The sequence below is a fragment of the Paralichthys olivaceus genome, chromosome 18, assembly GCF_024713975.1.
Source record: "Paralichthys olivaceus isolate ysfri-2021 chromosome 18, ASM2471397v2, whole genome shotgun sequence".
Taxonomy (NCBI): Eukaryota; Metazoa; Chordata; class Actinopteri; order Pleuronectiformes; family Paralichthyidae; genus Paralichthys; species Paralichthys olivaceus.
This window is the reverse complement of record NC_091110.1, coordinates 9284114-9300300: the sequence shown is the minus strand read 5'-3', so window position 1 is coordinate 9300300 and position 16187 is coordinate 9284114. Positions and strand designations below refer to the sequence as shown.

At 41.8% G+C, this 16187-nt stretch overlaps 1 protein-coding gene across 2 annotated transcripts in view; it reads right to left on the bottom strand.

Moving 5' to 3' along the window:
- Window positions 1–5178: 5178 nt before the first annotated feature.
- The window catches only part of dym (dymeclin), a 47109-nt gene continuing 36100 nt past the window's right edge, over window positions 5179–16187 (bottom strand). For both annotated transcript variants that reach the window (XM_069513405.1, XM_069513406.1), the window contains exons 16-17: window positions 15841–15954; window positions 5179–7198 (exon numbers count right to left, since the gene is read on the bottom strand). In XM_069513405.1, the coding sequence (XP_069369506.1) occupies window positions 7049–7198; window positions 15841–15954 (264 nt within the window). In that variant the 3' untranslated portion in view covers window positions 5179–7048. The remainder of the gene's footprint in view (window positions 7199–15840; window positions 15955–16187) is intronic.

The following is a 16187-nucleotide window of genomic DNA, read 5'->3' as shown; positions in this document are numbered from 1 at the left end:
GATAGATACTCTGAAGAAAATATAGGCATATAGCTTCAATGACATACAGGGCAAGAAAGGCACGTATGTTATATGGATGTAAAGTAAATGTTTAAGGCTCAAGTGTGGAAAACACAAACTAGAGAACAAAACCAAACATAATGTGTGCAGGTAAAAGTGTGTTTGTATGGAGACTGTCAATTGTCATGTTAAAAACACTAATCCTAAGCAAATAAAAACGTACCTAAGATCAAAACCAATCGGATTGTGTATATAAGGGCAAATGTAGCCAGTAAAAATGATTTTGTTTTTACAAGTTCAGTTTATCACCAGTAATGTCGAATTTTGAGACTGAAACTAGAATCGTTTAGTATGTAAAAGACACCAAACTCTATTGAAACAATACCATCTTTCAGTCAATCCACTGGGTAAATAAACATTTTCCTAATGTGTGTGTGTGTGTGTAGTGCTCCCCAGACAGTCAGACAGTAGCCTTTCTAGGGGGAGGAGGTGCAGGCAGCAGTATGTTAATGTGCCAGTGAGCCAGTGTCGCTGCAGGGCAGGGGGGGTGGATGGCTGATTATGATGATAGGGGAGATGTGTGTGTGTGTGTGTGTGTGTGTGTGTGTGTGTGTGTGTGTGTGTGTGTGTGTGTGTGTGTGTACGTGCGTGCGTGCGTGTGCGAGTGAATAGCTCATCCCTGCATTGTCTCAGGATCCCCCACTGGCGCCGAGGAGAAGCGCAGCGCAACGAGCCCAAACGGCGCATGGATGGGACTGCGACGTTTTTTTACGAGACAGTCTGGAAGTAATCAGTCAGTCAGGGGAAAAGGTCTGTCACAGGGACTGAAGGGACTGAAGTGACTATACACGCACGCACACGCACACGCACACTGCCCCCTCCCCTCTCTGTGCCTTTCTACCTCCCTCGTGTGTATATGTGCGTGTGTGAGACTCTTCCCAGACTCCAGGAAGTAGTCAAATATATCAACGTTTCCATTCCTGCCTTCGCCTTTTACTCATTTCAAACCCAAACCTTCATGAACTAATTCAGCTGCAGGGGACTGTCAGTGCTGTGGAGCCTGTCAGGGTGACACCAGTGTGTATGGGCCTGTCAGGGACTGTGTGAAAGTGATGGTGAGGACAGTTGAATCTAATGGTGAAGGTCCTCTGCAGTGTTTGGAGTTTTCTTTCTACTCACGTCTTGACTTTTAAAGGAACCCTGCAATACTTTTTAGCCATCAAGTAACATGGGTAACTTAAATCTATACATCTTTTTTTTTATTTATATACCTCAGCAGGCTGCATTATTCGGTCCCAACCTGTTTCAGCCCATCAGGCTAAATCCACATCACTTTGTTTCTGTTACATCTGGCGTCCACGCTACTCCAGAGTCTTAAGGCCAATAAAACAGAGACGTTTGGAAACGTTGCTGGCCCAGTTTTGGTTTGAAAACTCCAGGGCTGCGTTTTAGTCTGGATGGACAGAAACAGAATTTGGAAATGGAAATGTTTGGAAACAATGACATTCACAACTGCTTGCTGATCTGCTGCTGCGTTCTAGCAAACTTCAGGAAGTTATACTCGGACACTTTCTGGAGTTCATGTCCAAAAAAGGCTTTTGTTGCAAATCAATGAGTGGAACAGTTGACAACTTGACTTTGTTTGATTTTCCTATAATTTTTGCATTAATTTGATCGAGTATATTGATTTTCTGGGTAGTTGAATTTGCCAAACCATAAAATGTCTCTGGGGTTTATCTGACCCATCCATCCCGTTCTTTAGAAAATTTGGTACATTACGATTAATATCAAAATAACATATACCATGATATAACTAACCATACCATCTACTCCTAATGTATATGTTTAAATACTATTGGGCCTATAGCTTTGATCTGAAATGGTTTGGTGCATCTCATGCTGAACCTAAATGTTATAATGTTGAGTAAGAAGACCGTGATTTAGTCATATGGTCCACACAGCTAATTCTAAAGCAGATCATACAATGGGGGTAAAACAGCACTATAGATGTAGCTGGATGATTAATATTCCAGATAGCAGTCCTGGCCTTTACTAAAATTTATTGACACAGTGACTGCTTCCAGACAATGGGCCATGCACATGCAATTAAAGGGGCTTAATCTCTGCGAGTCACGAACAGGGCAGAGATGGCACACAGAGAGCTCATCATCGCTAAGATAAGAACAATAAGCATAAGACAACTTTAATTAAAACGATAGGCAAGACTTTTTTCCCTCTGATATCTTGTCAGGAAAGAGCAAAAACACCCACATTGGTAAATGTCACCGGATAATTAAAGAATAAAAATTCCTTGGGTGTAAAGCGAGAAGCTCGGCGACATTAAGTTCTAGTTCTTAGTCACCGCATGCTTGATTTAGCCAACTGACCTCTCAGTGGGTTGTTACAGGTCAAAGTATAAAGAGTATATAAGAGTTTTATTTCCATGTCAGAATATTTAGTCAAGGTTTATCTCTATGTGTAGTTTCCCGGCGTTGACACAACATTAATCAAAAATGTCCAATTGTTTGGTGCTGATAATGCATCCATGTGTTTTTTTTACACTCCTACATACGTCCATCATATATTTATGTACAGCGCTTATTAAAAGTTCATATGTAGCCGAGCATCACATACAATTTACAGAGTGAAGTCTGCAGAACATTTTTTATGTGGTTTTGTCCGAGTGTGGGGTTTTCTCTTATTTAAAGGGGGTTTTGTTCAGTGTGGCTCTCACATCCAAAAGCTGTTGTGTGATGAAAGTTTCAGCGAAGGTCACTTTATGTTCACATTCCTTCAGTCTGGTTTTGTTCAGGGATTCAATTTGTGACATTTTATTGAAGTAGCTGGAGGACTCGGTGACCCAGTTCCTTTTATAGGCCGTTAGAGTGAAACAGTTTAGAAGATCTGCTTATGTGTAACTGCTCCACATGCAGGAGCGACAAGGCCAAATGGTGAGAGTTCAGTCTGTTTGCCCATCCAACATTTTGTCATGAGTAATGGTGAAATTTAAAAAGATGAAAAGTCAGGCAATCATTAAAATGATAATTCAGAGGTCGTCAGAAGATCAACAATGTGATTTTGCATTCATGGTCTGAACAAAAAAAAAAAATCTTACAATACATGGAGTAGATGTTGAGAATAGCTCGTGGAGCTGCATAACTCAAGGGATCAACAAGGATTTCCTCTCTGGGTTATCATCTGAAGCAAATTTCTCGGCATTCAAAACATTTTCCGCTAAATTGTAACATTTATCCTGCGCGTGGCATCAGAGGAAAAGTCAGGTGTTCACCAGAGTGATCAGGGTTCATCATGTGGGGACTATGAATGTAAAAAAAAAAATGAAATCCATCCAGCAGATGTTGAGAGATTTCAGTCTGGACTAAACTGAGGCACATTGCTGAAGTGTCTTACACAGCTTCTGTGAATGACTGGCAGCGGAGAGAGAATCTGAGCAAAGTAAAAATATTTCCTTCATCATGTTTGCTCAAAAATGTGTTGCCCAATCAGCAGCGACCTGTATATTGTATATTTGAAAAGTTACAATAAAGGTTGAATTCAAATTCAAACCTGTGTCATCTACCTCTGAGATTTCTTTCACAAGAATGCCAAGAACCTCGTCTGCTGCCATAGTTGCAACAACAGTGTGTCACAACACTGTTTACGTTAAGTTTTCTCCAGTCTGAAAGCAGCCCTGTTATCTTGCAAATGTCAAGATCCCAATATCTCCTCTTCTCTATCTGTGTTTCCGTCAGCGATCGAGCTCTTTGAAACTCTGTTCAATCCACTTGAGATCGCAACGCCACAACATTTCTGTCTATTTATTCCTGTATCACACTGTTTTCATGTTGCAAGCGAGCTTCTGAGACCTCATCCCAAAACCCCTGAGCCTAACGACCTTCCATCGTTACCATGGTGATCTGTCATATTAATGAGTTCGGTGTCACTAGGGGCAACCAGCACTTTGAGCGGAGCCACTTAAACAAACTGGTCTCCAGCGCCCTACTTTCTACAGCGCTCGACAGATGCTGATCTGGGCGTGACCTTTGCGTCTGGAGCCACGCTGCAATATAATCTCGCCTAGACCTTGAGGAAAACACGCTTGCCTCTAAAAAAGAATAATAAATAAACTACCGATCCCAGAATCCCCTGCTCCATCCATCTTCCTGCTGCCACCTGAAACAGGAGCCCATGGTAAGGTGACCTCCTGCGCTGTTCAGGAACAAGGAGAGCCATGTCACTTTGTGAAAACCTCCGCTCAACCATCTGGCAACGCGATAATGGAGCTGGAAGCAGGTGAGAGTCGGTGCAGAAAGACAGAGCGCTTCAGTCTCCTCCTCGAGCGTACAGTCTGGCCGTAACCTACCAGTGACCCCTGAGCTGAAAATGGGCCATTCTTTACATCGAATTGCATCCATTACATTGTCCTTGAGAATAAGAGAATTTCAGGCATGAGAATCCAACACAAAAGAGACGAAAGGCATGAAATTCTCGCGGGGAAGTGGGAGCTCATGCAACACAGCGGGTACCATTGTGCTGTTAAACTTTTCCCCCCTCGAAGCGGTTTCATGCCTCCGTTTCTGCTGCCTCTGCAGACATGACCACAACAGGCAACAATGAGAGACAAGAGACGCGCTGAGTGTTGAAGTGTATCAATATTCTGCGATGAAATAAACTGTGTGTGACAGTTGAGTTATTACACCCATTTTTCTTTTGTGCTGGTTGCTACAGAGAGCTGCAAAAGGACTGACGACATCTAAAGAGAAATAAATTCTAAGCTGCACTACACTTAGTCTGTTGCAATTACTGTGTCTGCCCCTAATGGAGTCGAGGTATTTCTCCAATGTTCCTTTTTAGTATAAAATAGTTCTACTTCTTCAGGCCTCTGAAAACATTTCAAATTAAATAATATACCATTGGTACATCCATCTGACTAACTGCTTGCAGTTTTAGTTTTAGACTAGAAGTAGCTAAGGCCAGCAGGTTTGTAGTTCAGTATAAAAACTGTGAACAGAGGGAAACAGCTAGCATGGTTCTGTCTAAAGGTAAAAAAAAAAAAGTAAAAATTTGTTCCATTTTAAAATGATTACAACAAATCTCATACTCCATTTTTCAGTCTATACGTTCTCTGTGAATCACGCCGTTTTACTTTGTTTATTAACCACATGACACTTTTGCTGCTTCCATTTAGATTTTTATTCAAACTCCTATTTTCAAAGTAATAGTTGCCACAAAATGACAGCTGTTGTCATATAATATGTAATAATATAAAGCCAGTTTCCCACCTGGGAACAACCAAAGTAAAGTACCACTGTTTTTCTTCCATACATAGCAGCCATTTCAGTACTGCTACTATTCTGTGAGGGCAGGGGGCTGAAAGTTTAAAAAAACAAAATACATGAAAATAAATAATTTCATACAAAGTCTCTAAACATGATAAACATGCAAATAAAGTGACAAATTTAAGAGACAAGTGTAATTATGCACAATAGGGTTTAATGACTCACCCTGGTTTAAGCATCTGCCTCAGGTTACTATGAGGGAAAAAAAGAACGACGATGACAAAGACGGGGTGAAGTCAGACGAAAGGGCCGATGGCGACAATGAAACCACATTAAACAGGGTGATGCAGAGTGCTAATATTCTCCAGAGACTGAAATTAAGCATTAATTAAACAGGTTATTCAGTCCGGCCCACTTAAAATCTGAAAACCCTGCATATTACAACACAACGGAAGTTGTGGGAGACTATTTGTCTTTCTGTGACCTTCTTTCCAATTTAATTTCACAAACACAAGTCTATTTTTATACAAAACCATTGTATTCTGAGAACTGAGCAAAATAAAATACCAATCTATGAGATAATCATACTTCTGTATTATAGAGGACATTTAATAAAATGTGAAAGACACTTTGCCTGTCTTGAATATTACCTTATTTTTTAGCATTCAGTGCAGCAGTAAATAATCGTATATAAAAGCAGGGTAACTTAGGCTACATCCATACTACAATGTTTTCTTTTGAAAACAGCATTTTCCAAGTAAAACTATCGGTCCACATAAATGTTTTGGCTCTGTATCAGTTTTAATCCTTGTCCACACTAACACGCCTGAGAACACATATCACGTGATCACCCACATACTTTGGGCATGCGTGTCTAGCTGGGAACTGTTGCAGATTGTTCGAATAATAGCTCACATCCAAAACATGTCAGCAGTTGTATCCTTGTAAAATATTGAATTTAACTGAACAACAATTGTTAGCAAAGACAACTGGGTCAGTAACACTTGTAATTGATTGTTCATGTTGTGTTCTACAATGGAGGCCAAGGTTAATGCAGTGTGTTTTCTTCTGGATCGGGGTCATGTGACAGGAGCTTGACGAATACGCAAAGTCTAGATTGTGACCGAAAAGACCCAATCTGAAAGCAACTGTGAGTGTCTACGTCATCGTTTCCAAGCATCTCAAGTTTCTGCCTGTCAAGACTAAAAGCAGCCCCAGTTTTCAAACTAAAACTCGGCCCAACCTTCAGTTTAGCTGCTCTAAAACCTCGGAGTAGTGTGGAGGACAGATGTGTCCGTAACAGAGTTGATGATTTTTCAAACGAAAACCTTGTAGTGTGCATGTAGCATTAAGCCTATCTGTTTAATTTGACCTTTTTTTTCTTTGTAAGCAAGAAAACTAAAAATGTGGGATTATCCTTAGCCGGTGTCCTGAGCTCGACACAACAACGGAAGAGATGTGCGTCGGTGTGTGCTGTGGAAGCAGGTGGAGCTGATGTTTAACAGGTTTTCACTACAGGACTGACTGTACACAGGTGAAGCTTCGCCGTGAAGAATCAGAGGAATTATTGGGACATGTGGGGGGAAAAAAACAGGTGGTGCTGCGTAAAAAGAAAAACCGTTCTGTACAAGGTCGAGGCACTTTCAAAGCAGCATGCACATACTTATAAAGGGTAATGTGCACAAAACCCACATAAACACCCACATACACACGCTGTCAGTCACTGGACAGGGATGGAGACGCACACACTGTCTGCAGCAGCCGGCGTTTCAGCCAGAGTCCATGCTGAACAACTCAATGCCATGTGGGCTCCAGTGGAGGCCGACTCCAGAGTTAAAGACCAGGGACCAGACGTAGGGGATGAAGAAGTCCTCGGGTTGGTCTTCCTCCACGTACTTAAACTTTAGCTCAGGAAACTTCTGTTCACACAAACAGAGAAAAGGAGAAAGATGGAAAGATACAAAAGTGATTAAAAGCAGAATCAAAGGTGACGATATCACTGTGTTAATTCTAAACGCAGATATTTGCTTTGTTTGTTAGTGAAACCTGTTGATATCTTGCACAACAAAACGTTTGATGTTCCACAGTCAGAAAAATGGGTTATTCTTAACAACAATGGCTCCTTTGTGTTGCTCTGTCTCAGTGAGCTATGACGTGGCAGTTTTTTTTCTTTAATGTGATTCGAGCCATTTTCGAACATGAACTCCTGAAAATGTCCAGAAAATTGCTTTAGGACATTTTCCAGTGTTTGTCTTTTAAATATGAAGAGCACAGCAGGAGATTGTCCAGGTCAGATGTGTTCACAACAATCCTCAACTTTCATGTGAGGGGAGGCGCCAGCACATGACGTATGCAATTTCCAGTGAAAATCATATCTTTTTGTTTACAGCACTCCGGCACCAGCACCAGCCCGTATCTCCAAAAGCTCTTGGATATTGTCGTCTTTCCAAGTTGACATGTATTGCTCTTCTTTTTCATCCCGAGATATTTGTATTACATTGTTTTTTTTCTGTTTCATGTCCGTCAAGTAAAAGTGTCACACTCTTAATTCTTTTCTCCCTAGATGGATACATTTAGAACAATCTCCAGGCTTTAGTGCATGTCTGAAAGCTGCTTTTTAGGTGAAGAGGTGCGAAGGTCATAGATGTCTGAGCACCGATAGATGTTCAACCAAATTCAAAACAAGAATTTAGGATTTATTTAAGCACTAAGTGTTATCAGAAGCTGACATTTTTCTTTTATGAAGGAAAGAAAGGTGAAACTTTTATTTTAATGGACGTTTTAAGTAATTATTCAAAAATATTCTGTCTTTCTGGAGAATGTCACTGTCGTTAAAAGCAGCTATACTTTGAGGCAATGATCAGGCAACACAGTATAATGTGTATAATACCTCATGACGTTGCATGGATGTTCATTAAAGGCATTCAAAGTTCATGCAGTGTTCTTTAACAGAGGACTATTGTTGGACCTCCGACCCCAACAATACCATGAAACTGCCTCCAACCACATTTCATGTGACCAGTGGAGTGACGTCTCCGTCTGATGGGTGGAGGCGCTGCCCTGCAGGTAGGTAGGTCAGGCCTCTCTCTACCTCTCTGTGTATTCACTCTTCATCAGGTACAGTAGTTTGCCGGCAGATGTAATCTAGTCTGACTGTGAGGTAAATTCGGACACAGCTTCCTGCATACAGGTATCACTCCCTGGTCCGAACCAATGACCTTTTAAAAGACTGGCTAATGATGTAATGTCACCTCTTAACCCCAGGAGGCGACTGGATATTGACAACCGCTGCTGTACGAGAAAAGAAGTATGACTGCAGAGTCACTTATAGCCTGTTCAGAAACTAAGTGAGGGCATAGACATCAGTTCCAGTGAGTGTAGAAAACACAGTGTAGAGTAGTGTGTCAGACATCGTGACCTTATTGTTAACAAGTGCTGTGTAACCGGATTACTCGGTCTGGACAATTAGGCAGATCCAGGATTTTTCCCTTCCTTTCACATTATTATATTATAGATTCTATTTTGGGATTTTCTACACATTTTTACAAAAATTATTTATGGATGTTGATGTCAAGAAAAATCAGGCATATTAAGGTTGCTCAGTTGAATTAAAGGGGCCTTGTAGTGCATTTTAAAGATGAAAGAATTAAGTCAATTAAACAGAGTATCATGCAGCCAGCACAACAGATGAGTATTAGTCGTCTCAGCTGATTTATGTAAAAAGTAAAATAAACTGAAATAAAATCCAAAAAAGGGGATTGAGTAAAGAAATATGCATATTGTCCTTTATCTTGCACCAAATACATGAATTTTAAGAGCTATATGTGGAAGAAATATGTGTGTCAATTGTTGACAATTTCATTCACTTTTCCAAAAAGAATGTCTGGAATGTAAGTGCATACTTTGAGACTGGCACTGCAGTTAACAATCTTCAGTTTGTCGATATATCAAATAATTATTTTCTATATATTATTTTTATTTATGTGTCAGAATGTAGTGAAAATGTCTTAATATTCTAATAATTTTATTTCAGGCAGCCAAAATGTACCTGATTTACTAAAATTACGATCTAAAACAGAGAAAAGCAGGAAATCTCCACAGTTTTTGAAGCTGGAATCAGAGAAGGACAAACATCTAAAACTAACTTAAACAATTACTGATGATCAGAATCGTTTCAGTTCCATTTTATACACTCTACAGTGGAAATAGTGGTTGATAAGGTCTTTATTCAAATTTAAACACAAGCCCACTGACCAGACCAGACCAGACCAGACCAGACCAGACCTCTGCCAGCCCACCTAACAGCAGGCAGGTAGCAAAAGAGCATCAATAATACAACGCTGCCTTATTATACCCTCCTGTCTACACATGCATGTATATGCACACATGCAGCCAGTAATCAGTCTGCGGTGAAAGACAGACGCTGAGGCCCTTTTATGAGATGCTCCCAGTCTGCTCTATTGAGTCCTTGCCTCCTCTATTCACCGCCACATTATCGGTATCATATTGACACAGACGGAGGGGCTACGGGGTCACAGGCCATATGCCAGGCTACTGAGGCTAGACCACACACACCACTGCCATTGTGACAGCGAGACACAATGCAGGAGCGCTATTATCTGGCTGGTGTTTGTGTGTGGGTGACTCTCTCCTGGACAAGCTCACTTACTCGTCAAATGTTCATATGACACCGACGGTGACGGTTACTCAAACCAGACTCACTTTTACTTGTGAGCACAGAGGACGTCATGTAATTCAGGTTTTAAAGTCCCTTGTTTATTTTGGGTGGAAAGTGATTTACTAGCACAAACAAAACAAAGGGCTCGTCCTGCTATAATCACCATGATATATGAAACATAAACCAGTTATGCTAATTAGGTAATTAGGATAATTAAAGCATTAATCAGCAAATACTGCAATGTCGACACATTGTGAAACAACACGTGTGGTATTAATATCGCCATCTCAAATTTCTCCCTCATTAATGTGCAAATAAATGTATCAGTGTTACAGACAACTCATCATCTATTTTAGGATGATGGTGTGAGGAGTAAGTTATTGTTTTCATAAGAACACATTTATATACAGACATGAGCCACTGTGGTAATATACAGTAATGTTGCACTTTATAAGCTAGCTTAGAGGCGGGGCAATAAAATAACAATATTGCAGTTTATATGTTGTTTCAAACCGTGATGAGGAATCCGAATATGAGGAGCTCTTCATCATCATGACCTCTGAACACAGCAAGCACAGTACTGAGGAACAGGTGAAACAAAACAGAGCTCTACTTAAACTTTGCAAATGGTCTTCACTCAATTACTGTCATACACATTTCAATTTTTTGTTAATGTAGGTTTGATCGAGACATACAATCAATTTTTACTCCTGAATTACTCAGCATTCTCTCTTGGGATCAAGTATGATCCTCTCTCAGCCCACTCAGGTTTAATGTGTCATGGAAAGACTTGGGAATACAGAAACGAAACACATGGTTTTGCTTGCTGAGCTCTATCCTGCGAGCTGCTGTCAAGGTTCAACATGTGTCCAAACGGAAGCCAAACAGGGAGCCAGGCACAAAATCCCTAAATTATATGACAGGATTTTATGTGTTTATCGAGAACTGGGGAGGAGCGTGGCATCATGGAAACTCATGTCGAGACAAGCAGGCATGTAAGCATCGTCAGAAGCATTAGATATATTTTTACATATTTATATATTTTCAGGGAAATGGAGGTTAATGTGTTGGTCTATTTCTTGGCTCCCGCGTTCATTTTTAAACTTTTTTTCCATTTCCAACTGTTTCCAGTCTTTATGCTAAACTAAGCTAACCATCTCCAGACTCAAGCTTCATATCCAAGATGTGACAGTAATATCGATCTTCTTATCCAGCTCTGTACAGGAAAGCAAGTAAGCATAGTCCCCACAATATCAAACTACTCCTTTAATGATCAAGGCTTATTGTGATTTCACATCAGTAAAACAGGCATAGTCTCACAACTTGCCAAGAGACTGAAAAGCATGTGAAAATTATGCATCTTGTGCCGTTATCACAAACATCCTTTATCAGAACGAGTGCTTCTCAAGACAAGTGCCTTCTGTAGAAGAAATTATGAACCTAAACTGCACCACCATAAAGCCCCCTGTTCACATTCAACCACATTCACTTGAGACTGAACACAAAATGAAAAAAAAAGAAAAGAAAAATGATGTCTGAATCACAATGGCCTCCGTTTTTCCTCCTACTGTTATATTGGACAGGAGCCACCAAGGGATTTGGTTCTTTGGAAAGTCTTGGATATCACTACATAGAGAACGTGTCACAGAAAAAAATGTATCTTCCATGCTCCAGTGCTTTCTGGGAAAAATTGGAGCATCTAACACCCTAATATTATCTCCGTCGCCTTAGTCTGTCTATACTGTGGCTTACTCTCTTTCCTCTGGCGCTCTGTTGTCTTCTCGCCTCCTGCCCTCCTCTGTTTTGTTCTCATTCTGGCAGCTGTCTGAGCCCAATTGGCCCGAGCTCATATCAGTTAGTTATGGGTCCTGGCGGGTCAGGCCCTCGCCCCTGAACACAGACTGACTGGCTGGCCTCATATCTTCACTCAGGACGCCGTGTTCCCTTCCTCCTCTGCACGCTGCTGTGCTGTCAGAGCTCGGCCAGACAGAGAAGAATGCGGCCAGGGAGCAACTATGAACTCAATACACACACACACACACACACACACACACACGAGTAGGTACGCACACAAGCATTGAAAGGTTGTATTACAATCTTCAACTTGTTTGATAAAATTCATGGTCATTATATAAAAATGCTGTAATTTGATATTGTTTCATTGTAAACAAAGGGTTTGCAATAATCATTCACTTTAGAGGTTTAATAAAGATTCGGGCACGTCGTTCAGTGGATTGCACTGTTGCCTCACAGCAAGAAGACTGGTGTCAAACTTGTGGAGTTTGCATGTACCCTTTCGTGCCTTTATGAGTTTTCTGCATGTCTTTCTACAAAGACACGCCGGTTCGTTTAATCGGAGAGTCTAAAGGCTAATTGGAACCTCTGAATTGCCTGTAGGTCTGTGAAAGCGAGTTTGTCTCTGTATGTCATCCCTGTGATAGACTGGCGATTGTCCAGTGTGCATTGCCTCTTTCCCAATGTTAGCTGAGATTGGCCACAGCTCTCGCCATGACTTGAAGGATAAGCTGTATCGCTAATCAAAGATATAGTTGTATAATGGCGTCCTGTGCAGCAAATGAAGTCACACTCCATCTGTTTGTGTTTTGATACGAGCTTCTCTGTTCTTTGTACGAACATGCGTTCATGATAGTGCACATGGGTCCATCACTGTGAAAATGGCTCTGGCTCTGACATGACACACAGTGGACATGCTAATGTTCGCCTCTTTTCCTGAAAGGTTTTAATCCTGTTTCAACCACGTTAAGTACATTGTAAGTGCATTTAGAAAAGATGAGAGACGTGACGGATTCACATTGGGACAGACATTTATCGTTCACCGATGATGAATCCTAATGACTTTGCTGATTTTTTTTCAATTCATTGTAGTCCCACCACAATTCATTTGCCAGTTCCCCTCAAGAAAAATAAATAGTACTTTGGTATAGTATGTGTATATACATCTAAATGGCTATTTGTTGAATCCAAGGGAAACAATCTGATGTTAAAACGGGTCGTAATACACAGGATACAATCCCAAACAAAAGGATTTCAGAAGTTTAACTTTGTCTTCAGAGTGAAACTGTGTCGTGTGTAGTGGCCATCAGACGTATTGAGGACCAGGTACTGAGTAACAGCTGGTAAGCACCCAACCCCCCACCATTCCATGCCCACCCCCCATCCCCGCCATCCTGTCCTGAGGAGCCAGAGAGTCTGTGGGCTATCGCTGCTCAATAAGGCAGATTTCAGCTGGTCAGGCTAAACAACACATTCCAAAGGGCACTGCCCATGAGAGCCTCTTAGTCTCATACACCCTGAAACAACACACACACACACACACACACACACACACACACACACACACACACACACACACACACACACACACACACACACACACACACACACACACACACACACACACACACACACACACAAAGAATGAGAGAGAAGGGAGCTTGAGTGACGAGGCACTGAGGGTTGTCCCTGGGGTATTTACCACCTTCTTTTTAACCCTTTCTTTCAGTTGGGACCTAATTTACATGTCTGCATTTAGTGTAAATGCTTTTAAGTGCTTTACATAAACAGACTACTTGTATGTATAGCGTCCCCCTTGCCAAAAACAAGATGCTTTAGTCATTTGATAATAAACAAAGTTATTTACTTTGCAACTGTCAACTGTCAGTTCCTCCCAACAATCGTTTTTTGAGACAAAGAAGGAAGATAAATATGACAATGCTGCTTACATTAGTGCTGCTTACTGTCAATGCCTGGTATAGGTGGTGAGAAAATGACAAGCACTGTATTTCTATTAAGTGTAATAATTACCACAGGATAGGGGGACTCCTCTAATAAATGAAAAAAAAATTGAATTACAGATTTGGATTGAATGTGTCTTTGTTTGTTTGAGAGAGGAACAATCACCCTTACATCTCTTTCTTGTTCGGCCTCTCCATGCACAACTGACTGAGACACCAATACTCCTTCTAGGAGCTTTTACTGCGTAATTAACAATGTATCGATGAGTCCACACAACATTAATCCAACCTATGGATTTCCGCTTTGGAGGCTGAATAGCAGAAGGAGCTCATAAGATAAAAGAGAGGCAAGAGGTAGAGGGACAGCTGTTTGTTTGAGCGATGGTACCATCAAGTGCCTGGGACTTCTCCCTGAGGAAGCATCACGTCACCCTGTGGAGCTGGAAAACACTCAGATGGTGGAGAGTCAGTGTGAGACTCCACAGCACTTTTTGCACAGAAACAAAAACCAGTACGCATGGCTACATACACAGAATCACCATCGCCTGCAAACGCACGCAGACAGAGAGGACGACACATGCTTGTTACACATATATCCCAGCCACAGCTGTGTGCTTCAGTGTGTGCTACAGGTATGGCAGCCTCACTGAAGGACATGGCAGGGTTATCCACATGTCTCTGTGTGTAATTCTACAGCTTTATGGTCGATCGCTACATTAGCGCTCTGATGTGCTGACGGGGAGTGAGACAGAGGAGATCCCACGTGGCCATGCACCATCCCTCTTCCACATCAGCTAGCGAGACAAATGCCTTGCAGCCAGCCGCCAAGTATAGAACATGAAACACATGATGAAACATGCAATTAAGAGCTTCAGTGCTGGTGAGGAGACCACTGGTTACATATTTCCTCACTGATTAATGGTGGAGCACTGGGAGGGGCGGGGGGTTGGCGAACCCGCCAGGAGAGTTGGGCGTTGGGTAACGAGGCGCTGTGGCAGATTTATGTCCCCTCACCCCCTCCTCCTGATCTTATGTGCCCATGACAAAGTGCGCCATAGCCCCCTATCCCATCTCCTTGAAATGTCATTACATGTTGGCGTGTAGCCGGCCAGCAGAGATGGAATGAAGATGGGCATTAATGCTAATGAGAATAGGGCTTTGGCCTTTTGTCTCACGTCCCAATGGTTCTTTCCATCTTTCCCTTGCCTCAGTCCATATACCTATACCATACCTCTCCTCCTCTCACATGCCCAGAATAAACTAATTTGCTTTTTTTTTTACCTACCCGCACCAATTCACCGTAGCTCGGAGCCTTAAACAACACATTGTTTGATTCTGAATTAATCCTGTCCAATATGTCCCAATCCTTCCTCAGCCAGAGATTTTTCATGATTCTTAGTCTCCATGCTCTGCCATCCTATCTGTCCTTTTGCTGTGTGTGCATGTGTGTGAGTGTGTTTGCAGACCAGCCAAGCTCGAGGGAAGTCTTGGAGTACAACTTGGGTGGGTGGGGGTATTATTTTAGTATATTATTATTATGCTGCTCTTAGACATGCACTGTACTCAGCAGATCCTCTGTGTTTTTTCAGAAAAGGTGCATGTGTGAACGCAAATGTACGAGTAAGAGGCTCTGTGGTTTCTGCAGACTTTCTGCCTGGTCTCCTATTATAAGTCTTTAGAAAATCAGGAGAATTCAAAGTGTGAACACAGCAGGGAATCACCCGCTGGATTCAGCGCCTGTAAGTGGGGGGGTTGATGATGTTTCTAGCAAGCGACAGACGCAAAAAAAATCAACAGGAAAACAAATTTCTCTTGTATCTGCTTGAGTTTGTGGTAATAAGAGCTGATGACGGTGTCAGGGTGCTGTAAACATGACTATGTGATCGCCACAGCAGAATTAATACGTCACTTCCTGCGTCTATCTGCTGCAACTGGCTGCTCCACCTCTCACCTGAATAATGCGGAGGATTTGTTGCTGTTGTGAACACATCTGTGCAGAGAACCTCCCTGAAACGAGGATTGGCCAAACTCTTCTTTTGCTAGACGCTCGTCCACAAAAACTAGACAAAGTGTACCAGCATACTGTGATGTGAAAATGTATGCAGGTGTGTGAGTGTGTGTGATTTACCTTCAGTCTGTCACTGGGCAGGGCCTGTGCTCCTTTCATGATGACCTCCTGAACCCTCTCAACTGACAGGTCAGTTCCTGCCTGCTCCAGACGCTGACTGAAGAAGCCAATCACCTAATGGCCAGATGAGAGGAAAAAGCCAATCATAACACAGAACTCAATTCGACCAAAAAACACATAGAGATGGTTTATAATGCCTTGTGCACTTGATATGAAGCTACAGCCAGAAGCTAATTAGCGTACTCCCCATTATGGGGAAATGAGGAAAAAAGATTAGGCATGTTTCCAGGACTGATATTTTTATGAATGTGATCAATTTGGTGCAGGTCCAAATAAAAATCAGGATC